The 26,072-nt window shown below is 39.2% G+C and overlaps 1 protein-coding gene across 8 annotated transcripts in view; it reads right to left on the bottom strand.

Annotated features, from left to right (window-relative positions):
* PCDH7 (protocadherin 7) overlaps nucleotides 1–24,014 on the bottom strand; it is a 418,062-nt gene extending 394,048 nt beyond the window's left edge. For 7 of the 8 annotated variants that reach the window (XM_044225791.1, XM_044225789.1, XM_044225793.1 and 4 more), the window contains exon 1: nucleotides 20,801–24,014. In XM_044225791.1, the coding sequence (XP_044081726.1) occupies nucleotides 20,801–23,998 (3,198 nt within the window). In that variant the 5' untranslated portion in view covers nucleotides 23,999–24,014. Of the gene's footprint in view, nucleotides 1–14,209; nucleotides 14,582–20,800 lie in introns of those variants that run through there. The other variant, XM_044225797.1, reaches the window with a different exon arrangement.
* Nucleotides 24,015–26,072: the final 2,058 nt, after the last annotated feature.

Consider the following 26,072-nt stretch of genomic DNA (forward strand, 5'->3'; position numbering starts at 1 on the left):
TGCTGTGGCTTCTTTTTAATACTTTTTAGAAAAAATAGAAATATAACTTAGAATTTTTTAACTATCATCTAAGTTAGGGATATCAGCCTCTCTTACCTCCTGGAAGTGTGGTGCTTCCAGACTAAAATTTACCCTAGGATTAAAAAAAAAAAAACAACACTATTATTTCTTTAGAGGAAAAAAATTGTGTATGTATATATATTTATGTTTATGTTTATACTCACATTTATGTGAACTCAGTATGTGTGTGTGTGTATTTGTGTGTGTGTGTGTGTGTGTGTGTGTACTGACTCAGGCTCAAATTACTCCATGAATATATACTCCATGTATGGAGTAATTTCACCCTCAGAGACAGAACGGCATCAGCACTGAACAAGGGATACCTTACTGCCACCTGGACACAAAACCAGAGGTCTGTTGTGAAGTGACATCTCTAAGAAATCAAGGGAACAAGAAAGATAGAAGAAAATTTCTGTCTCCCAGTGTTTTCCTCTGTGTTCTGTATAGTACCTCATATGAATCCTTTCATGAAAAAATCCATCAGGCTTTTTGTTCATCCAGAATGCACCAGAATGGAAATAAAACTTGGGGAGGCAACATTTTAAAAGCTGTCATCAACCAACAAGACTATCTGAAAGCCAGTTGATAACAAGCACCAGTGTTTTTTTGTTTTTTTTTTTTTTTTAAGATTTTTTAAATTTTTTTTTTTATTTATTTGAGAGAGAGAGACAGTGAGAGAGAGCATGAGCGAGGAGAAGGTCAGAGGGAGAAGCAGACTCCCCATGGAGCTGGGAGCCCGATGTGGGACTCGATTCCGGGACTCCAGGATCACGCCCTGAGCCGGAGGCAGTCGTTTAACCAACTGCGCCACCCAGGCGTCCCTTTTTTTTTTTTTTTTAAGATTTTTTTTTTTTTTTTTTTTTTTTTTTAAGCACCAGTGTTAATAGAAGATATGATAGAGGCTCGGGGAGAAGGAGAGCACTAGAAAAAATGAAAAGGGCCTAAAAATAATCAGAAACTGTAAAAAAAATTATTATGATTTTTCTTGGGAAACCCCAGGGCTAGAATACTTTCAATAATCAATGCATAAAATAAATACAAGGTATAAAAATACAAGCTTACATGACTATTTTTAGGAAAATATAACTTATGACTCAGACGAGTCGCTGTATTTTTCAAAGTTGCCTGGAGAGGGTGTAAATATTCCAGTAATGTTGCCATGATTAAAAGCATCTATATAACTCCTATTTTGGAAATCACTTGGCAGCCTGCGTCTCTTTTCTTTCAATCTCTTCAATGATAGTAATAGTTCCCATTTGAAGGTGATTTGACATCAGCAAATTACTAAAAGTCATTCAGAGCCAAGTGAAGAATTCAGAGTGAACGGGTAGAGTGAACAAGTTCAGTTTTTGGTCAAAATCGCAGAATGACTAAAAAGCAGCGAGGCTAACTGAATTGTTTATTAAATGGTTCTAATTTTAACAATCAAAGAAAAAAATCCATTATAGACGCATAAAAAGCAAAAACCTGTTGAAACGTAAAGGAGGATGGGATGTGGAGAAAATACATCCCAATTCAGCTCCAAAGAGAATAGTTAATGCCCTATGGCCAAGGTTGCAAGACTGATGCAGAAGAAATAAATTAAAGCTACATTATAACTTCTTCGTGAGGTAATCGTCAATTGCCAACCTCCCTAGGAATCACTAAATTCTTCCCAGGGTACTTATTGCTCCTATTATAACCCTTAACCATACTACAGTATAATTATTCCTTTGTAAGTCTGTCTCCCCAAGACTCTGAGCCCCTGCCTTACATTCCAAATAGAATGGAACATCAGTAATTGGGCATTAAATAAATGAATGAACAAGACTTATTTGGACATGTAACCTCTAGTTGTCTTACTTAAGGTCCTTCCTGATTCGGGTTCATACAGGCTGGTAAGAAGAGGCAAACTTTGAATTCTACCTTTGCTTTTAATAATTTAATCATTTTTATAATAATTTAATAATTTTTAGTCATGCCATCAAGGCATATTGGAATTCCCAAACTTGTTAGTCCTTTGTAGCTTCCTCAGTGAGGTTGAGATATAAAAACTTAAAAAAAATTCAGTGTTCAAACTATTCTTATCACTTCTCTGCTTGGTACTTACTGACATCTGACTTCCTCTGAGACAAGCGAGAAAACTCAGCCTGCTTGGCGGGAAAAATGAAGACAGAGCAAGTGTAAAAGCTTACAGGATGCCACTAGGGAAAGAAAAGAGCAACACCTCAGATATCATAAACTGCCTGTGTTGTAGAGAATCCTGAAGGATCGAGGGAAACGCGGATTGTCAACAGTCCAATGTCTTCAAGGAGACTGCCTGGTATAAAATGTTCACTTTGTTATCATTATTCTAGCAATCTCCATCCACAACCTGAAACCTAGTGAGATAGTTAATAACTTCTCTAAAAGCAGCTCTCAAAAATGCCAGTATGCCTCCAAATTTTCAATGTTCACTGAGCTGATTATTACTATCTTTAGTTTGCAAAGATAAATGTGTGACCAACTTAAAACAAAATAGCTTGACTTAGTGAGGGTATGTGCGTCTGCACTACTGTGTGTGTGTGTGAGAGAGAGAGAGAGAGAAAAAGAGAGAAAAAGAGAGAGAGAGAAAGAGAGTGGGGGGGGGTTGAAGGATCATAGAATGTTGTCTTTCACCCTCTAGCACTTTCCTCAAAACTTGATATTCTTTTCAGAGATTTTCAATTGTAAATTGAAGCAGGCAATGTAGACAATCATGAAAGTACAGAAAGATACAACTTCCTATGTCTATTCCTTTAGTACTTCCATTTTTTACTGTCTTTTCCTTTGATGAAAAACTTCCTTCCCACCCATATTATTTCAGTTATTAAAAAAAAAAAAGTCCCAGTAAGAAACCAGCTTAAATGAGAAAAAAGAAAAGAAAAATATCAGTCGAATATTTTTTGCCCTCCGAACAAATCCTCCTTTCATTTATTTATTTAATTTTTTTGTAACTTGAGACTTCCCTCTCCAGTTTCAAAGTATGTTTTTTTCTTCTATCTTTAGTAAGACATTTCTGCTTTTTCTAAAAGTGATAAAATAATATGTCTTCAATTCTCCAGCAGATGAGCACAGGACATAATGCTTATTTTGATAAGAAGATAGTCTTTAAAAACAAATAAACTAATTCTTCTAAGAAAATAGGTTGGCTGCAGCTTTCAGCACCATAACTTGGTTTTTGCTTAATCTCCCTCCATTCCCCCAAAAGATCATTTGTTTACTGTAACACGTAATAAAAATTACATTCATGCAAAGCCAATGACTTGCTGTTTGATTTTTACAGTTTCTTACCTCTCCCATGGAGAGATAAATAAGTTAGAAACACGAGATAAAGAAAAGTTGAGTGATCTGCTCAACCTCAGAGATCAAGACCAAAATAAATCCTATAAAATCTGCATCTGCCTCTCAGCCAGATTGTAGCCATTAATGCACAGGCTTATTGTACGGTAAGGCATGCTTTTAGTTGTGAGGATCTTTCTGCATTTCAATGTCTCTTTATAGGAAGCAGGATGTGATGAATAGTTTCTTTCTTTCTGACCCTGAACAAAAGCAAAACTAAATTCACAGCTCAAATGGCAGTACTCTTACTAATGCTACAAATCCAAAAAGCATCACACAGGTCAACTGGGAACACAAGGTAAGTTGCACAAGCATGCAGAACACAATAATTGAGGACTAGAAATGTGGCTGGATTTCCTTTGTTTAGGCTTCACACAAATCACTCTCCTTTTCCTTGCATCGCAGCTCTGTGGCCTGAAATGAGCATTGCTGATGTAGACAAGAGAAAGGTATACAGACATATTTATGTAGATGATAAAAGTACTATGTACGAATGAATTTATTTTATAAGCTGTATCGGTTCTTCCTTCACATTGTGCATCCACTGTCAACTGCAGTGTGACACAGTGGGGACACTTTATGTCCCTCAAGGATGTCATATCATCTAATGGTTAACAAACAATATTCTATGTGACTTTTGAAAGCATAAACATACAGGAAAACCAAGTTCCTCCTTAAATCACTTCTCAGACTTAAACAGAGCAGTTACATGATGCTTCTTTGCCTTTAGGAGTCCCTGCCTTGTGCTGTAGCAACAACTGTTCTTGTTTTACAAAAAAAAAAAAACAACAATCAAAAAGTTCAAAATTCAGGGCAGTGAATTCTCAAGGACACATAAACACAATTACCTGCTTACTGTTTAAAGTAGGTATTTCATGCTATTTATTATTGACTTAGCACAATCCCCACTCATCTACATGAATAGAAAAAAAAAGGCAACACAACTCACAAAGTATGTCTAGGAAACATTTTTTAGAATGATAATAATATATGCAGAATTTCACCAAGTTCTTGTAATATGGTTATGCAAAACACACTGTGTTTTTTTGCATTTTCTTCTATTTTTCCCTCCCTGAAAGTGTACCAGTATCTACATTGATGTTTACGGATTTCATAACTGATTGCCCATTTTCAGGCACTAAATTTGGAATAGCTTTCCAGCTCAAACCAAACTGTTTTCTATCTCCTTTACTTACACTCTACTGATGTAGTCATTTTAGAATGTATTAATGATGCCAGCATTGAATGAGCCAATAATAAACAGTGACTAATTTCCAGAGTAGTTTGACTTTAAGTTGGTTGTTTTCGAATGGGAATGAAACTTTTAAGAGAATGTTAAACATGTGGTCTGGTGGGTTCCACGAAAATTCAAATAAGGCCCGGAGATGAGGTGGATTCCTTACCATTTGATCCTACCTTCTTTCCGTTAGTTGGAAATAACTGCAAAGATAACAATATTTTTAATACTTGTTATTAATGAAACAAAGTTCTACAAGTTTTTAGAGGATGGTGGAACCAACCACCTCAAAAATTTGATTCAATAATTTTAAAGCTTAAAAATTTAAAACATTCCAGTAGTACAAAAGATCCTTTCAGACCACAAGATGCAGAATTACTATATAACAGAACCCAGAGTTATATTACAAAGACATTTGTTCAGAGACACTTATGCAGTTGAATAAACATCCTATAATAAAAAGGGCCATCAATACATTAAGAAAACACTGTCATAGGAAAAAATTAGTAAATTATAATTTTCATAAAAAATGTATTTCAAATGCCTTTGGTTGTATTCATCCACGTTTTAGAGGACTGAAAGCATGTGTCATAAAGAAATAGAATAGTAATATACTTTAACAGGAAAACTATGACATGATAGAAGACATATTTTAATTGAATGTTTGATAATGAGCTACTAATTTGAGGAAAATGAGAATAAATTACAAAAAAAATTTTATAAGGAATTCACTTTTACTTTGCTTTCTTTCAAATGTTGTGACTATTTAGAAAACAAAGACCAAAAACTCAAAAGAAAAATACGTATTTTCTTTCTGGTAAAGAGGTAAATAAAATGTATGTTTTAAAAACCTCCAGGTAAGATTTTATTCTCTATAAAAGACATTTCCTATTCTAAATAAAATGGAAATTTATAAAAATAATGAATTTATGTTTCCTACTTGTATTAATAATATACATAACAGACTTTGTGACTACTGAGTGAAGTAAAGAATACTAAGATAAATAACAAAAAAGGAAAACACATTAATAATGTGTTTCCAAGAGCAGAGAGTGGGTAGAAGGAAGTCAAAAATCTACCTTCCCATCTTTTGATTTTAACTTTGATTAAGGTTTAAGATGGTATTAATAAAAAAAAAAAAAACTGGACTGAGTGACCTGATTTCAAGAACAGAGTAAAAAAGGTATGAAAATGGGAAGGTTGAAATAGCACTGAAGTCTTTAAGAGAAATATATGAATGCAATTTCCTTCTCCTAGAACTAGGTGACTCTCAATCAGACATGTTCTGTCCACTTCACATATACACAGAGGTTGAGGGTGTGGCCCCTCAGCCACCATCTGTATTTGACCCTGTGCTTGGCCACTTGACAAACTGTGTTGATCATGAGCAAATAATCAACCCTGTGCGTCAATTTCCACATCTACAAAGTAAAGATAATTAGCTCTATTTCACAGGGTAGTTGTACCTATCTAATGAGTGAAATTATGTGAAACATGTTGACCAGTGCATAGGATATGGCATATAAGTTTAGCTATTATTATGTATTATCCCACTGAAATTAAATTTCAGTGGGGAAAGATTGTTATCTGTTTTCATTATTGTTGCTTCTCTAGTGCTGAGAAAAACGGTTTGCACACAATTATATAACTGGCATACAGTAATCACTCATACAGTGTTTGCTCTGAAATGTTAACTGTATTACCTATGTGTCTGTACATATATAAATACATATACATAGTATGCATACATGGACGTGCACAGAGACACTAGTTTCTTATTAAAGGTAAATCACTAGAGAAAAAGGTGAGAAATTTTTAGTAATAAAGTAAATTAAATGTTCCTGAGCTAATACAGTGTGCATTGGTTTGGAAAAAATAGGTATTACCATCTTTTGTTCCTAATGCTGCGTAGAAATGCCATCTCTACTTAAAATGATCCTTGTGTTCAACAGTTAAATGCAATGAAAAGCAGATTCAGATGCAGTAATAATAATTTTAAAAAACCTTCAAGTTCATGCCACAATTATTGTCATTTCCCGGAAAAAAAGGACTGACTAATCTGCCATTTTTAATATAGGAGGTCAAATGTAAAATTAGCTCTAGAAGCTTAGAAAGATAATTCTTAGAAAAAGTCTATTCAGCTGTTATGGTCCATTGCCTAGAAATTCTGACCAAAGGACAGGAAAGAAAGAGCTTCTCTTCCTGACTTTTGATGAGTTTATTCTGTATTACGGTAACTTTCTATCTAACTTCCTACATCTTGCTCGACTTATATATGTACAGTTCCTAGGCTGCTCATTGCATATTTTGTAACATGATTTTTTAACCTTAAGAGGCAAATAAAAAGACACAATAAAAAAAATCCTCAGTGTGTCTGAGGATTCGTGTAATGATACAATGTACTGGATGCAGATGTATCAACAGACGGTGAAGAGTCCTTCAGAATGTGGTACCAGCCTTGGACATGTTTGGCAGTTTCTGAAAGCTATGAGAAATCTGGATCTTGGTAAGAAGAACAATGATGCACTGTGCGTGAAAATCCACTGAGACTATCCTTAGAAAAAGAGTGATTATTAAACCTATATTATTATATTTTCAACTGACTCCCTCCCCACTTAACTCCTACTGCTTTTCCTTTGGATCTTGATACTGAAAATATACTAGAAATTTAAGGCTACATATTACTATCATTTAAAAAGACCTCCTACATTTGTGGAAAAATTTTTGGACTATTTTATATAAATATTGATTTTACATGAATTAATACACCCAAATGCCCTTATCAGTTGGCAAAATTAAAATAACTAAGATGCTACTTAATATCACAAATCCCTGTGAAAGCTGAAAATTGCAGAAAGCATTCAGTGATATGCATAAAAAGTTAGAAATAATAAGCTAAAACATGGACTTCAGTTGTGTCCCTCTAAAATTCATATGCTGACGCTCCAAACCCCAATGTGACTGATTTGGAGCTACAGCCTTTATGGAGGTAATTTGGTTGAATGAAGTCAGAAGGAGGCCCTAATCTGTTAGAACTGGTGTCCCTAGAAAGAAGAAGGGATAGAGAGAAAGCCATTTGAGGACACATTGAACAGATAGCTGCCTACAACCAGGAAGACAGTCTTCATCAGAAATGGAGATTGCTAGCAGCTTGATCTGGGACTCCTGGTGTTCTGAACTGCGAGAAAGTAAGCTTCAGTTATTCAAGCCATCCAGTCTCTGGTATTTTGCTGTGGCAACACTAGCAAGCTGATACTGATTGTCTTTTAAACCTGCTAAGAATACATAGGAGCTATTGTGGACTAGAATAAAGAGCATACCACAACCTACGTAAATTAAAATCTACCAGGGATACCACGCTAATAAAAATTCTCAGATTTGTTAAGAGAAGTACATTGGAAGGGAGTTGACTATGAGGGCGTTAGTGGACTCTGTTATATGTAGAGGGGATGGGATCTAGGAGAGATTCTGTTTTGCTCTTCCCCAGCTCCATATGCCCCATGGAGATAATAATAGGACCCTCTTCTTGGACATTTGAGAAAGTAGTAAATAATATGATGTACTACAGCCCTAACCAGAGTGATTGTCACAGAATAAAACCACAGTAACCCATGGCTTTTAGAGACTAGTCATGATGTGAGAAAAAAAAAATTCCCAGGAAAGATTGCACAGAAGACGAAATAACTGAAAAAAAATGATGGGATTTTTTTTTTTTTAAGTGTCAAAATGGATAATATCAGATCACATCAAAGTGTTACAAGCTGTTCTTAAACCACTTGCTTTACAGCGGTGAGCTCTTTCTTCTCCTTCTTCACCACGGAGAGCTCAACAGGCATTGAAAGTCTTTCTGATACTATCCAGGGCCTGTTGATGTAGGTAGACACATACACCTGGCTGCACCTTACTCAGTGATCAGTATCACTTTGAAGAAATCAATCAGGGCAAGAGAATTGAATATGCTTCAAACAAGTATTGGAACAAATTAAAACAAACACTCTCCCAACCCCAAAGAGAGAAAAAAAAAAAAAAGAAAAAGAAAAAGAAAAAGAAATGAACCCCAAAGGGAGAAAAAAGAAAAAAAAAAAAAGAAAAAGAAATGAAAAGAAAGTGAAAAAACATTTTAATATAATTGGTAGTGAAAATACGCCAAACGTGTAAAATGCATCTTAAGAAGGCTTAGAGAAATTCATGGATGACTAGAAATATTATCTTAAATTGTGGTAATGCTTTACAAACCTCCAATTGTTTTGTGTAACCCCCTCATAAACCCTGTCATGTAATCAGAGCAGCGGTTGTTATGTAAAATGACAGAGGACACTTTCAACAGGCTTCTGGACTCAAAAGGACTTACACAAGGTCACACTGGCCAATCAGTGACAGAACCGGGACAAGAAGGCAGATGTTCAGATTGCCTTATCCAGCTCATTTTCTACTTTGGCAGAGGCCTTTGAGAAGTGAACTACTGAATGGAGGTTAGGAATTACAGGGACTCTCACAAAAAATTCTGGTAGCCTGATTTACTGTCTGTAATCTGTCCTAGAATTCAATTTCTGAGACTTGAATGAAATTAGGACAAGAATCAATACATGGCAATAATGTGGCCACTTTAAAAAATTACAGTAGGGGTGCCTGGGTGGCTCAGTGGGTTAAAGCCTCTGCCTTCCTGGGATCAAACCCCACATCAGGCTCTCTGCTCAGCGGAGAGCCTGCTTCCCCCACCCCCGCCCCGCCTGCCTCTCTGCCTACTTGTGATCTCCATCTGTCAAATAAATAAATAAATAAAATCTTTAAAAATAAAAATAAAAATTCCAGTAGTCAAATATAATGATATGAAGGAGAAGATGAGTATGCTGCTAATGAAGTGGCTGTGGGTTTTTCTTTTTTTCCTTTTTTTACTTCTTTGTTCCTATCTTTCTCTCAAAAGTGTGGGAGCAGAAAGGGAACGGAAACAGAGCCGTTGGACATGATCTTCCAGACTGAAAACAAAATCCAAACAAACCAAACCGAAACACCTGGTCCAAATGGGGGGAAGTAGATGTTTATTACATTTTGACACTAATCTTGCAATCATATCAAGCCATGGATAGTTCTTAGGTTACCAGGGCCTTGGGCCAGAATTCAAGGCCACAAACATTTGCTTTTGTCAGACCTGATTTTTTTTTTTTTTTTTTCTTGATATAATGTCATTATATCCTGGATGCCTAGGTGGAGTTGGAGAGGCCCGGAGCCTTAACAGAGTTCGAGTCTTTAAAAAATTACTGAAGGCTACTCATTCTACCCCCAAGGCCCTAAGCAGAATCCTCCTTTCTTCAGTACTGTTGATCTTTGTGAGGTTCTGACCTAGTTATCTGCTTAAAGCAATTTACACCAGGGTGTGCCAAAGACTAAACCCAACTCCTTCAGAAGTCATTTGCAATTTTCATTTGCAATTGAAAAGAGGGCTCCTTTGAATCTGGGCTCCTAAGGAGTTTGTTTTTTCTTTTTTTGTTTTTTGTTTTTTGCTTTTTTGCTTTGTTTTTTAATAGAGTTGACACACAATGTTTCATAGTTTCATGTGTACAACATAGGGATTCAACACTAAGGAGTTGTAAGACATTTCTCAGCTCCCACTTCACTGCCCATCACTCCCAAGAGCATATTCTCCCTTCCAGACCTCTTTCCTTAGTAAACGAAGTGCATGTTTCTCTTTACAGATATTCCAGGCTTTCACCTTTCAAAGTGACGCTCATCTTGTGCTTTCAGAATAAAAATGGAAACATACTTTATCGGTGAGCATGTTTTGGTGCAGTGAAAGGGTATTATCTGCAAGAACATATAAAGTGACGAATATAGACACTCATGCCTATTTTTTCCATAAGGAAAGGGATAAGGATAAAGATAAGAATCTGTGTAAGTTGAGAACAATCAGAACTCTACTGGGTGGCCAGTGCGTCCCCGACTTGCTTTGCATATTTGCTTAATAGTTTAATTTTATCTTTTTTAAGGGTTTGGTGTTGACAACACCACCAAGGAGGAAGGAGAGTAAATGACAATATTTCTCACTTGTTACTCAAATGAGAGTCATACCCACACAGAAAAGGCAGGGACTCTAGCCAGCACAGCAGGTAGAGTTTTATCATGGAGACATCCAACCAGCAGGGAAAGAAAATATCTATTAGGACATTCAGAGTCTGATATAAAAGTGAACATACCATAGTTCAGTGATCCAATATGAAGAGATCTTCTGTATCTAGCATCAAAGCCCAGGCTCTTTGTTGTTCAACAAATACTTAATGAGTGTCTCCTATGTGCTAGGCACTCTACCAAGCACTGGGAAAACCATGATAGACCAGACAGATTTGGAGGCAGCCCTTGAGAGTTTCATGTATATATCTTACCTACCTTGCCTATTTTTGTGCTGTCCTATCTAGGAAGAGACTTGTTTTAACCATCCTTTTAATTACACGCCAAAGCCTTACACTGTGCATTAACAATTCAACAAATTAATATAAACTCTACAAAAGGGATGAAAACACTCACCACCCACACATCCAAGAAAAGTGTTTTGCAAAGTTATAGATTGAAAATTATTCCCAGAAACATATTTCAAACTGTGGATTTACTTCTTAAGGGCCTTGGTTTTTCTAGAGATAGCCTCAAAAATAGTTAGGTTTAGAGTGACTTACCCAATTCTTAAGGTGTTTGTTTGAAATCACATATGCGGTTGTTTACAAATCCAGTTAATTAGATCTGCACATTATACCTACAGCGTTTTTGTTTGTTTGTTTGCTTTGTTTTGTTTTTTGGTAGTTTTAAGTGTCTGTTATTGCAAAAAGTTTGACAACCTGGGGCACGTTCTAAGGAGTTCTTCTGAGGTGATTTTACCCAGATAAATCAGAAAACGGACTATATTCAAAAGCACAGATTTCACAACTTTCCCCAAGTGCTTGCAGTACACTTGAATTCCGACCTATTTCTTCAAAGACTTTATAAAGTTCTTAAGGTAGTTCCACCAGTCACAAATAAATTTTTCCTTATTTTAGTTTCCTCACTTCAGAAATAACAACGATGTTTTCCCTCACAGATTATTTCGAGGAGCAAATGAGCAAACATAGTGTTTGATGCTTTGAAACTTAAGAAGCATGATGCAAATATAATCTATCATTTTCTACTCCATAATCTTTTTTATAATAGGTTAATTCCATGAGGACAGAGACTCTATCTTATTATTTTTTGCATACTCAGGACCAGTGCCAATATTAGATGTGTTAAAAGTGATTAAACCAGTCTCTAACATTCTCATTTTCTTCTTTAGATTTTGTGATGGAAAAGAAAATATTATCTTATCATTTAAAACAAAATATTCCAATACTGAAATTTACAGCCTATGAGGTGGTATGTTCTGAATCTGTCTCCATCTGTCCACAGGCACCTCTCTATGTGGTAAATTCCAGTAATCACAAAGGAGACGGATCAAGAAACCTGAGGTGGATGACGATCGAGGGCAAGAAAGGTGGAGAAAGGAAGTCTGTGCAAAATAGGAACCAATGGTGACATGTTCAGAGATTAAAACACACACATACACACACAGAGAAATGGTAATAGGCTTCTAAAAGCTTTTGCTGTTGATGAATACTTCTGTAACAGTATGTTGTTGATGACTCTGATTCAGCTACCTAGTACACTAAAATCTTTGGGAGTGTTATTTTTTTTGTTGCGATTTATTATATTTTTTCCAATGATAGCCATAGTTTCCCACCCCAAACAAACTGCAGTGGCGGTTCTGAACGCTTTTCAACTGTTTCCAGAACAAAACACATTTTTTCCATGGCAACCAAGAATAGGAACACACATACACAACTGAAATAGGGGTTGCATGTGACAACGTTTACTCTCACTCTACGGGTGATGTAGTTGGAATGGTTGTGTTTTATTTCCTATCTTTCTGACTGTGGTAGAGATGCACTAAATCAATCCATGCCTCAATAATGTGCTGCGACCCAAGTTTTCAAAAGGCTGCCTTGGAATTTTCTTTGTGAAAGTATTTATGTATATCCTCTCTATGTTGTTGCAGTTAGATTATCCTAAAATTCTGGACCTTTTCCCTGTATAATTTGTTTTTTAATTGATATAATTTGTTACAGGATTCATACTTTAAGTATACCTAAGGAAGTTTACTACTTTTGATGAGGAAACATGACATTTTCAAGAAGCAGAAAGTGGTAAGGGTTTTTTCACCAGCTTCTTAGACTGGTCCTTGTGCTTAAAACAAATTGAGAAGTTGAGGATAATTAGCTTTTAATCAGGAATTTCACTATGGTTTCAATAATATTTCTGAAAATGTCATTTGTTTTTGTAAAATTAAACACCTAATAGAATAAAAACCTTGAAATATATACATTAGAGAATTGCATGGGTTAAAGTATACTTCCTATCACTCCACATTTTAGTATTTTTCCAATATTTATTTATCATCATTATTTTTTAGAGAGAGACAGAGAGCGTGTGCGTGTGTGTGGTAGGGAGAGGTAGGGGAAGAGAGGAAGAGAAGCTTAAGCAGCCTCCACGCCCAGTGTGAAGCCCAACATGGGACTCTACCTCAGGACCCTGAGATCATGAGCTGAGCTGAAATCAAGATTTGGACGCTAAACCAACTGAGTGACCCAGGTGCCCCAGTATTCTTCAAGTATTTATTTATTTTTATTAGAGGGCTTTTATATTGACAATAGTTCACACACACACACACAAAAATCCCAAGAATCTGGCATTCTTAGTATTTCAAAACTTGTGAAAAACTTTGTAGGGCAGATGATGTGGTAAATGTATTAGAATTTGATCAAACTTTACACACGAAACACTTATTTTTAGGCACGAATACACATACAACAAACACACATAAATATATAAACATTAGAGAATTAGAGGGACCACCCAATGGAATCCCTAACTTACCCAGAATATTACTTACAGAACTAAAATTCAGCCACTCTCTCTCTCAACCATATCTAAATTCTGAATTCTCGGAAGCAGCCTGAATTTATGTTATCTGACATCAAATAGAATAGCCTTCAGATAAATGTACCACAAAAGCAGGAAGCCACAAATTCCTTCTGAATGTGACTACAGTGACTTTCATAAATCTAAGTAAAAATTCCAAATTTTCTTAAGGAATTTAACAACAACAAAAACTTAAAAATTCTATAGATAGTACAGATTCTTTGGTCAGTATTTCAAGATTAAGGATAAACCAGTCCATTGGCAGTAACTACTTAATACAAAATTAATCTCTCAAATTTGTTTTATAAACAATTTTTTTAAAATAAATTTTGCTCAAAGTCCTTGCATATAGATGTGTAGGAGCACACACAAATAAACACAGTGATATTTAGAAATACACACACAGTATGACAAGAGACACTATCTTTTACTCTAACACACTATCTCACTGGCCTGGAAAAGATTGTGATTCCAAAGCCATTTAAAAATATTGATCAACTTAAAATTTTATCAAACGTCACTATTTAAGCTATTACAGACAAAGACTCAATAGACTTAATTTTCCTGGGTCCACAGAAAGCTAGAATCTCAAAAGTATTGCTGGAATGTGTCTTGGGACCTTTTTATTTTTTTAAAATTTCTGCTAACCACCTCTTTGATAATGGAATTCCTGGTGACTTAGACATCCATTGGTAGCACATTTCTTTATTAATACTGCTTCTTTTATAAGTTTTTTTATTTCAATAGTATTCTTCCTTAAATGAGGGGGAGGGAAAAAAAAAAGAAAAAAAAAAAACCTTGAAAATCAAATGCACAAGTGAAACAAGCAGTGATTGGCTGACACCCCACGGCCAAGGGCAGGCTCCAGCAGGTTTCGGAGTAGCAAGGTCATCAGAGTATGGTGCATAATGGAGCATCATATTAGAGTGGAATTCAGCCAAACACAGTAATGTATGGATGTAGACGCATCTGAAAGAAGGAAAATAAAGATTTATGCAGGTAAAAAAAAAAAAGTGTGATGAATAATTTTTCCCCAATATCTTCTACCCAATCAGAATGCTGTGGTAGAGGTTTTGGTGCAGAGATTTTTTATTTACTAATTACCTGTTTGTAAATAATAAAAATGCCCAGGGTGGGTAAAGTTAACTCGTCAGATAAATCCTACTCGGAAGCTTTATTAGTTTTTTTTGTTTGTACACAGCATTAGAGTTCAATATAAACATCACCAAATTCCTGAAAATAAACTTTTATTCCGCCTTTAAAACATTAATTCACCAGAAGTGATAATTAAGATTAGTTTTAGTGGTTTCAGCTCAATTCTTCTTGGAATGTGATTTCTCCCACAACACTAATGCTAAATAAAGCCTGTGTAATGTTCTGAAACGGAGTCCCTGCTTTAGAAAAGATTCTAAAGGCTTTTAAAATAAATAAGAGAGAAAAGTAGAGCTGACTCAAGATATATAGGAACAGATCTTATTATTTCTGTGGAGTCGCAGTAAATAAATGGATGGGGAGCCTTGCTATAGTCCAGAAATTGCTTATATACAGCTTAAACATAAAGCTCTAAGTAATTATTATACCAAATTTCTAAAATAACCTCTACCACTCTCCTCTCTCAGGAAAAGATATGGTGGCAAAATATCTAATAGCGTTGGTGACAATTGTGAAGCAATGGTTATCACAGTATATTCGGTTTTGAAAACAGTTCAAATTTTATTTTTGAAATTAATAAAGTCCATCATTAGCATTTTATCACTATATAAATTTAAACTATGATACATTGGATTGGTTAATTGCCTAACAAAAGAGGCAATCCAGCTGAAAAATTTAAAAATGTCACATTCTTTTAAAATTTGCTAGAAAACAAAATTAGAGAAAAGTTAGTTCACAACTGTGTGTTAAGGGCACTATGAAGGTAGAGCACAATTGCAAAGCTGGCAAAATGCAAAGGAGCATAGAAGCCAGACAGAATCATCCATATTGATGAAAAAGCTAAAAGATTATTCTGATTAGAATACGTATAAACTTTCTATACATACAGTATAGAAAGCTTCTATTAATTTCTATTAAGATTATGTTTTTATTGAGGATATACTAATCCCAGATAGAAGCTTACATCTTGTTGTCATGGTTCTGTTAAAATTAAAAATTCTGTCAATTAACCTGTTGCATATATGTTCTAAACAATGTTAAGTTACTTCATTGAGTGTAATCAATTGCTATTCTACATAGGGAAAAAGAACCATTAATTTCCTTTGAATAGCTATAAAATTTGAATTATAATTTCTCCAATAATTTACAGATTAAAAACTAGAGCCTAAAGCAGAATTACATCCTATTGTAAAAAATTCAGTCTTTCTAATCAAATATATAGTTATACATATACAGGTAAATCTCAGCAGATTTCTTTCTCTATTGAAATATATATATAGTGAAAGTTATGTGATTTCAATTTTATTCATAGAGATAAAAAAACAGAACCAGAACACTGGCCTCTGCATTCCATGACTTGTATCCACATTGTATTCTCAATAATCTTGGGATCTTAGCCAAATTATTTTATCATAAAGGCTTCAACCTCTTAAGTTTCATTGCATCAGTCAAGGAACCAGCAGAAAACCAAATTCACACCTCAATGGTACAGAGAGAGAAAGGCCTCAGTCTCTCTTCATATAAAATGAGGGAACCGGTTTGAATGATATCTTTTAATTAAAAAACATGATGACTCCAGTGATTTTTAGGTACAAACACTAAATGGTTGATTATATTTTCTTTCAGTTTTGTATATGTTTAAAGTTCAAATATGTTCCGTTTATTAATGTATGAATACCACAATGAAACAAAAGTCCAATGGTGCCATACTTGGTTTATATGAATATATCTGTATGTGTTTGTGTGTGCGGAGAGACAGAGAAAGAGAAAGAAATAACAGGTGTACATTTTCCCACATTTATAAGGTATGTAATGACTCCAAAATAGAAGATAACAGGAAAGAATGATTTTGCTATATTTATCCAGCTGCATGATTTACTTAAAATCTATAAATTGACTTTGTGGTCTCATGTCTAAGTTATTAATTGACTTGGGATAAGTTTGAGATAAGTTTCAGATTGTCATACCTTACATAAAAATTTATAAATGCAAGGTAGATCAGATCAGTGGATGACCCTTTCCTTATTCATAGACATCCAGAGATCTAGGTACTGTTGCTTTTGTAGATATCTCCTGACAAAAGACATAACCTTTCATCAGTTATTAGCCACTCATCTATTACATCAGGCCAAATGTAACAGAAATTTCACCATATGCAGATGCCCAGTACCTCCTGTAAGTGTTTCTGGTTATACACAGAAGAATCATATTGTAGAAATTATGCTTATCAAAATGAGACTAGAAGCTATGGTTGGCATCACTCTGCAGATGCGTTCCTACTATAATATGTATGATGTAATGTACATACACGAACAAACGGATATTTAGTTTTTTCAGTGCTGAAAACTCTAATAGATGATGGCAAGTCATCCATTTGCTTCCACACTGGAAGTAACTTAAAAAATAATTTCTGCCGTATTTTTTACTAAGTATACAATGAATATATTGAACACAATTTGAGCACTTAAAGAGAATATTATTCAGACTACATTCCGCAGTTCCAAAGGCAAGGGAAACTATCACTGGATTTAATATGAATTTTTCTTGAGCATTTCTGCATCAGCTACAAATGGATTTTTAAGTTAATGTTTATTCAGGCTGTATCTTCCTTACTCTTGCCAAAAGTAAAGTACTTTTACTTTCCATTTACTAAATACAATAAAATTTTTACTTGCCAGTGCGTTATCTAAATAAGAGCATGGCATGAATAAACTCAACAGGACCTAAAAATAATAAACAAAGTAGTGACTATACTTTCATATGTTTACTAATCTTCTGGAATTATACTATTCTTTAAGAAAATTGAAAAAATATTTAACACATAATACGACTCTGAAGATTATAAAATAAGTAGAAAAATAGAATGCCTTTGCTTTTATTTTATAAGTCAAAAGCACAATTGTATTTCCAAGTCACAAAACTTGAACAACCACTAAAACCAGGTTTACCAAGCAAAGGAAAGGTGGACACTTAATCTCAATAATGCTGTCAATGATCCACATTAGGCTCAACTAGACACATTATTTAGTTGAGAGCAAAGGCTTTTGTTTTAACTGCAAAGGTCTGAACTATGGAAACCTGGGCTACATCATCAGTTTTGCTAAGGTGTGATTTTCAGAAAGAAAGAAAAAAAAAATACAGCAACTCTGCAACACACATCTTTTAGATTCTGCCAAAGAGTAACTACAGAAGCTTAATTTTAAAATTTCTAGACCCAGTGAAAACAAGCCAAAAAGGGGGGAGGGGCATTATTTACAAACTTGTTTCCATAAAGCTGTTTAACTTATTACAATATAACCATTACCAGGATTTAAAAGCAACACTTTGAAATGTCTAATTATCATGAAGATGAAAACACTGTAAACAAATACCCTATCCACTATATCACAGGTAAAGAACTATGTTAAAGCAATTCAAGAGAATTATAAATACAATGAAGACTTTATGTCAGATGAAATCTTTGATTTTTAATTAATCCCTATCATAAGGAATTAAAATATGGCATCCCTCAGGGTTTTTCTTAGATAAATTCAATATCAAAGGGGGGAATTATAACAAAACCTGTGTTCTTTATTTTATTTTATATCAAATTTAAACACAGAAAATACATTTTGGCAGTTGTTTTTAGGTACAGCTAATATCTTTTAAAAATAAAAATAGAAAATCATCTACTTATGGTACAAAAAAAAATCAGAACAAAAAAGATCCTGTTTATTGTGTCAGATGTCTAAACAGAATGTAACTTTGTAAATGGATCCCTTGTCCCCTGACAGCAATATTGAAGAGATGAAGAGTATCAATTACTATTACTAATTACATTAAGGGGAATGTATTTCATTCTCCTTTATTTCATTTTGTTTCAGCCATTTATTATGGTAAAAACTTTACACATCTTTTGAATACCTAACAACATAGAAGTTTTCCAGTCACTTTTGGCAAACTGCATGATTTATACCAATGGCTTTGCAGGTCTTCTATTTTGGTATACAGACTTCTTTGCTCTGTTAAGAGTCTCTAACACCATACATTAGTTTATTTATAAGCATATCACTTTGCCTTTTAAATAGGATGCCACAGCAGTCTTGGTATTGGCTGTCTTAAATATTCAAGAATATAGAGCCAAACTCATTTGATGAGGCAAATAAAGCTTAAGTGACAGCACAGAACACATGAATGGGTTGTATAAAATATCTATAAATCTGCCACCTGATATGTCCATTCCAAAGTTTAAGATTATGCAATTTAAAATGTAAATGCCTTTCAGCCACGGGACAAAACAACCCATTAAGATGACAGTGAAGAAGTAAACATTCTGAAGAAAGATGTTTTCATACACTTTTTGCTCTACATGTTATCATTTTCCAAGGAAATTTCTATAGACCTTAATTTATCTGTGGGTGTTCCTAAGCCATCTTAGAAAAGTAGTATTATTTTACCTGGACATGTCCTTATTTACAAAATAGATAGAAGTACCAAAAACAGAACAAAAATCTTCTTCTTCTAACTCCAGGTAAAGCAATAACACAACAGATATAACCTTCCACTTAGTAAATTGCAGGTTAAAAGAAATAAGTAACTCAGGCTCACAAGCATCACATATTTTCAAAAGCCACTTAATGTAATGAAGTTCAAGCCTATATTTTCTTGGATTGCTGTGGTAATTGGATATAAAATCATGTGAAGTCTGTTTCTCCTTAACCAAATAGCTGCAGTAAAGTACTATAAGTAGCAAATATTTCTTTAGGAAATTGATTTTTAAAACTATGAAAGCAGTAAGGAATTAATATCTCTTTTCTATGTCTTTAATGAGCCCATCAATAACATCTTTAATGACACTATAAGGCAAGTTTTTCTTTTGCCTTAATTCTTCTCACATTGCACATTCCACACGCAAAGCATATTTAATAGAAAAACTATTATTTGATATTATTTGACAATCATAGATGTGTTTTTCGAGATGAGCTCTTGTGATAAGAAATATGTGGCATTTTATTAGTGGGGCTGCTATAGCATTAGACACAGCACTTTTTAAAATGTTTTACTTGCCGAATGTCAGACCTTGGTGGGTGTAAAAAGTAAACTTTGTGAGCATTACATATATCACAAAAGCAAAACTTACAAAAATAAATTTTCTGTTTTCTGAAGTTATCTCAAAATATGTTTTTTAAAACTGTTTCCATATCTCACTGAAAAACAACAGTATTGAATATTCCATATAAACGTAATAACGTCAGGATATCACAAGGCAGACCAAAATTTTCTTTTACACAGTGCATCAAACAAGAACATTTCTGTTGTTCAGCTTAAATAATAAATGGGTCATGCACTTTATTTTTGCTTATTAACTTTTAATTCCAAACATGAAGAATGCAAGTGCTAACTTCATAGCTTCCCAGAAGTCTAGTTGTTACAGACACTGAAGTATTTAAAATGCAGTTTTGCATGATATTTGTGTATCATTAAATGTTTTTTAAATCAACATTTTTGTCAACGTAATCAGTATTTAAGTATCTCAGTCTTGCTACTATATTTGCATGAACCGCCTCCATGATCTGTACAATCCTACATAATACATAACACAGATAAAACTTTTATAGTGTTCAATTTGCATAGGCACCAGTAGTAACTTTAGAAATTCCTCCCCAGGATGTAATTATACACTGAGTAGCCACAAAACAAAATAATTTCAGGTTAAAGCTAACCACCCAAACCATATATACATATTTATCCTGAAAACAGAAAATGTAGGATGAATTAGTACTGTCAAGGATAAAGAGATGTACAAAACACTGCCTACTTTGAATACGTTCTTCGATAGCTTAGTAAACGCTGGTTTGGAAAGTTGCAAAATACAAGGGGGCATCTCGCGCAGATGGCCTGTGGTCAATTAATGATCTACGAATTCACATTAATTCACTGCTATTAAATTTTTAAATAATAGCTTTAAAAGAGAAAACAAAACTTCACAGAAGATGTTCTGTCTCAGAGTTACTAGCCTTCTGTGGGATATTTAGATATATTTGGAACACATCTTACCTGTTTGCTGTACTTGTTATTGGTTTGACAGCTGTATTCAGAGCAGTGATCTGATCCAATTGAAATGTTGTCTCCTGCTCCCACAAAGGTGTTGGCTGGTGGTAGATCTTGTACGGCCTGGTGTTTTTTTCCTGCAGTTGGTGACTGGGGGTGAAGTTGGACAGTAGGCAATGGAGAGCTAGATTTGTAATGCCTGGCCAGGTCAGGACTGCCAGGCCCCCCATTAACAGATCGGTATCGCCCCATGCTTGGGCTATCTGACAGCTTCTCATTGACACTATCATACCTCTGTCCATTTGGTTTAGAAGCTTCTACAGTGACAATGCTGCTGTAGAGAGGCTGCTTAGATTTTTTGTTTTTCTTGTCCTTTTTAGGCTTTTTAGATTTGTCGTGCTGCTGGGGTGTAAAAAAGTCTTCGTGATCCTTTTTGCCAGCTTCATAGCCATTTTTATTTTTGGACCGGCAGTACCTTGCCATCACTACAATTAAGATGATTAGAATCACTGTCATAATTCCAGCAACCACCCCAATGACAATACTGAGTCTCTGCTTGCTAATTTCGTAACTTGGGTCACCAGCTATATCCTGTGTGAGTGGGGTGTGCAAACTTCTGGCTATCTGGGAGTCAATCACAGTTGCATTAGAAACACTTTCATTGACAAACACATGCACCAGAGTCGTGGTGGACTGGGAAGGCTGCCCACTATCATTCACTTGCACAACCAACCTGTGCAAGCCATAATGCTTTTGGGTGAGTTTTCCCACTAAGGAAACCACACCGCTGGTGGAATCAATCTCAAACAGCTTGAAGGGATTCCCTCCCACAATGCTGTAGTTAAGGTCTGCATTGATGCCATCGTCACTGTCTGTTGCCAACACTGTAGCTACTACTGTCCTGACATTACTCGAAGGTGGCAGCAAAGTGTAGGAAATGTTTCTGGGAAGGCTCACGGTGGGAGCATTGTCATTCTCATCCATCACAAAGAGAGAGACTGTGGCTGTGGCGGATCTGGGAGGATCTCCCCCATCCACAGCCTTGACTCTGAATGTGTATGTGGTCTGATGTTCCCGGTCAAAAGACATTGTGGAGTAAATGGTCCCCGTGTCATTCTCAATGGAAAAAATGTTACTGTTTTCTTCGATGTAGAGGCTCATCTCCGCATTGCGCCCCTTGTCAGCATCCATCACCGTGACCATCCCCACAGGGCTGTTGGGCTGCAAGTTTTCTTTCACATAAAAGGTAAAGACGTCCTGCATAAACTTAGGGTCATTGTCATTCTTGTCAGCCACCTGCACAATCACCGTGGTGCTGCCCTGCAGCACTGGGATGCCTTTGTCTTTGGCGTTAACTTTAAACTCATACCTGTCTGTCTGCTCTCGGTCCAGCACCGTATTGACAAGGATGTCCCCAGAATCAGGATCGATGGCAAAGATCCCCATAACGGAAGAATCCAGAGAGTAGGCAATCTCTGCATTTTTCCCACTGTCGGCGTCTGTCGCCAGCACCGTGGCCACCCTCTCTCCAGGGATGTTATTCTCGGGAAAGTACACCTCCACCACCGACTGGCCAAAGACGGGCGGGTTGTCATTGGTGTCTCCTACCTTGACAACCAGGGAGTTGTTGCTGGAGAGGCTGGGGCTGCCCGAGTCCACCGCCACTATGACCACGTTGAATTCCCGGGTGGTCTCATAGTCCAAAGGGGCCGAGGTGTGCAGAAAGTACTTTTTCTTGTTCTGGTCGCCCTCTGTGTCGCTGGCCGGCTTGAGCTGGAAGGGCACATCACCCACCACGGTGCAGGTGACTACCCCGTTCTCGCCTTGGTCTCGGTCGGACACCTGTACCAGAGCAATGGGGGTGTCGACCAGAACATCCTCGGCCACGTTGGCCACCCCGTCCTTGAGTGGGATACGCCCGATCTTGCGGATTTCAATGGACGGCACATTGTCGTTCTCGTCCTTGATGTTAAGGACCACCGTGGCCTTGTCGGTCTTGGGGGGCTGCCCGCGGTCGCGGGCCATGACCGTGAAGCGCAGCTGGTTCACCTCCTCGCGGTCGATGCGGTGCAGGACACTAAGCCAGCCGGACGTCTCGTCCAGTCGCAGCAGCCGCCGCACGGATTCGGTAGCCGCTCCGAACACATACTCGATCTGTCCGTTGACCCCCACGTCCAGGTCCGCGGCACGCAGCTGCAGGATGGGAGTCCCTGGGGCGCTATTCTCGGCTAGGTCAGCTTCATACACGCTCTTCTCGAAGCGGGGGCTGTTGTCGTTCACGTCGGTGATGAGCACCCTTAGGATGGCCTGAGAGGAGCGAGGCGGGTCGCCACCGTCGCGCACCCGCAGGGTCAGCTCGTAGGAATCGCGTTGTTCCCGGTCCAGCGCCCCCTTCACAATCAGCTGTGGCTGCTTCTCGCCATCCGGGGTGTCGGCCACCTGCAGTTCGAACACGCTGCTACGGCCACCGGGGTTGGTCCCGCCGCCGCCCTCTGGTGCGTCCGGCCGCCTCTTGGAGCCGCCCGGGCCGCCGCCGCTCGCGCCGTTCCCGCCGCCCCCGGGATAGGGGGCGCTGTCGGCAGGCCCAGCGCGCCGGCCCTCGCCGCCGCCGCTGCTGCCGCCGCCGCCGCCGCCGCCACCGCCCCCGGGCTCCTGGAGTAGCTCGTAGCGCTCGATGCCGTTGCGGCCGAAGTCACGGTCGGTGGCGGTGGGTAGCAGGTAGAGAGTGCCCACCGGTCGGTTCTCCTCCACCGTGAGCGTGAGCACGGGTGACGGGAAGGTAGGCGTGTTGTCGTTGATATCGAGTACGATGACCCGACCCTCGAACAGGTCCACCCAGCTCTGCGAGGGCCCGATGACCGACACTTCGAAGTCCAGAAAGCACTCGTTCTCGTCGAAGATCATCTGACACTGGGGCAGCTTCTCGCGGTCGATGCGCCGCTCGCTCGTGCTCAGCTCGCCGGTGAGGTTGTCGATCTTTAGGTACTCCGAGCCCGACTCGAGGCTGAAAGTCACCTCACCCGAACCCGTCACGATGCCCAAGTCCGAGGCGACGTTGCCGATGCGGACGTCCGCTGGGCCCTCCTCAGCCAGTCGATATCGGAGGAGTTGCTTGGCGGCCGCCAGGCTGAGCGAAAGCGGCAAGAGGAGACAGCAACCCAGGCACCAGCCGCGCGCCCACCCCGCGGTCCGCATCCTCAGCATCTTCTCCTGCTGCTGCTGCTACTGCTCCTTCTAATCACAGCCCCCTCGGCGCCCCCCTCCTCCGGGGCCGGCCGCCTGCCCTCCTCCCAGTCCTCTTCTCTCTCCGGGAAAGGAGGAAGCGAGAGGAGGGAGGGGGCAAGAGCACCGTGCGGAGTCGGCCAGGGGGACCGGCGATAGATCCTTCTTCTTTTTTTTTTTTTTTCCTTCTGCTTCTTCCGAAAGTTATTGTTTCATAATTCATGCAATGGGTGCTAATCGCCCGCTCGCCGGCCGCCGTTCAGTCGCAGTACTCACAGTTCACGGGACACTGCGCGCCGCGGGCTCGTCGCCCCCCCCAGAGTCATCCCCGCAGCGGGCGGAGGATCCCGGGCTCCGGTTCCCGCTCTGTCGGATGGGGCCGGAACCGCTCCGGCAGGCGGGTGGTGGAGCCGGGAAGCGGCGGGGAACAAGCCTGCAGCCTCCCCCGCCTGACAACCCCGTTCGTCTTTGCTGCCACTCGAGTTGCGTCCAATTCACGTTCCAGCCACTCACTCCAGACCCAGCTTCTGCTCCGGCTGCCCAGGCAAACGTGAGTTGCTTCCTGCACGAGGTGCCGGGGCCAGCAACAAGCCAGTCTGAACTCTGACTCCGCTCTGGCAGCGGGGGAGCCAGTCAACAGATCGAGAATGAAAAATCCCTGGCAGGTCGCTTCGGGCACCGTGCAGTGGAGACCACTCGCGTCACACAGCGGTCCGCGTCCGGGTCCCCCCCGCGCGCCCAAGAGCAGCCCGAGCCATCTTCAGAGACGCCCAGAGTCAGTCTCTTCTCACCCCGAAGAGCTCGGGTTTCTCTTTTTTTCTTAACAACTCTGCGCAAGGTCATTAGTCACGAAGCCGCCGCCTGAAACCGCAGCAGCCGTTCGCCCGCGGGGGCGAAGGCTGAGCCGTGCGCACCGCGCGGTGCCCAAGTTTGGGTTCGCAGCCGCAGAGTCCGTGCCTTTCCTCACCTGCATTCGGCCCGCAATTCGGAGCACTGGGATCTGCAGCGCTGTGCGCGATTCAGGGAGGAGATTGCAGCCTCTCTCTCTCTCTCTCTCCCCGCTCTCTCTCGATCCCTCCCCTCCCTCCCTCTCTCTCCTCCCTCCTCCTCCACTCTCCTCCCTCCTCTCCTTTCCCCTTTCCCCTTCTCCCACTCTCTCTCTCTTGCACGCTCCCTCTCTTTCCTCCCAGTCCCAACGCTGGCAACTCGGGCTGAACTTGATCCCTTTGCAGTTCAAAGGTGAGCAAACCAAGCTCGGTGCTCAGGCGACGATGGCCTGGCGAAAGCCCCCGGCCGGGCTCCCCCAATGGCAATTAACAAAGATGCCCAATTCTGTCCGGATTTCCGAAGAAAAGCCAAAGGCACTGGGGAGGGGGTGAGCGGGAGGTGGAGTCAGAGACGCTGCCAAGTAGCTTTAAAAAAAAAAAAAAGAAAGAAAGAAAAGAAAAGAAAAGAAAAAGAAAAAAGAAAAAGAAAAAAAAATCCAGTTTGCCAAGGGCAGAAAAAGTGCCAGTCGGTTGTTGCCTCGGAAGTGCCCTGGCACGGCGGGTGAATTCCGCAGTTGTCTCGTCCCTTTTCGCGTCTGGGAGAGTCTGGTGCGGGCGCGCTCGCCGCCCCTTGGACTGCCAAAGCTCTAAGACACTGAATGGCAAATAGGAAGCTCCCGCTCGCCAGCCGCGAGCCGGAAACCTGCAAGTTTGCCCAAAGTGGTGGCTGCTTCTGGGAGCTCGCAGGCTGATCAAGCTTGTCCCTGAAGCGGCTGCTGCTGCTGCTGCGGCGGCGGCGGCGGCGGTAGCAGCCCAGCCACCGAAACTACACACTCGCGGAAAGGGAGGGACGCGGGTTGAGGTGAGAAAGGCAGGCAGGAGTACTAACCAGCCGCCCCGCTCCGGAAAGCCCAGCTTCAGCTCCGGGGGCCACTCCTTGTGCGCACAATCCAGCCAGTCCCGTCCCCCTTAAGCCAAAGCTTCCCCCCCCTCTTTCCAGTGAGTGCAGCCACTGTCTTCTCGGGAGACTTGCTTTCCCTCCCTGGGGCTGGTAAATTTCCTCCTCTCCC

This window comes from Neovison vison, chromosome 11 (genome assembly GCF_020171115.1).
Source record: "Neovison vison isolate M4711 chromosome 11, ASM_NN_V1, whole genome shotgun sequence".
Lineage (NCBI taxonomy): Eukaryota > Metazoa > Chordata > Mammalia > Carnivora > Mustelidae > Neogale > Neogale vison.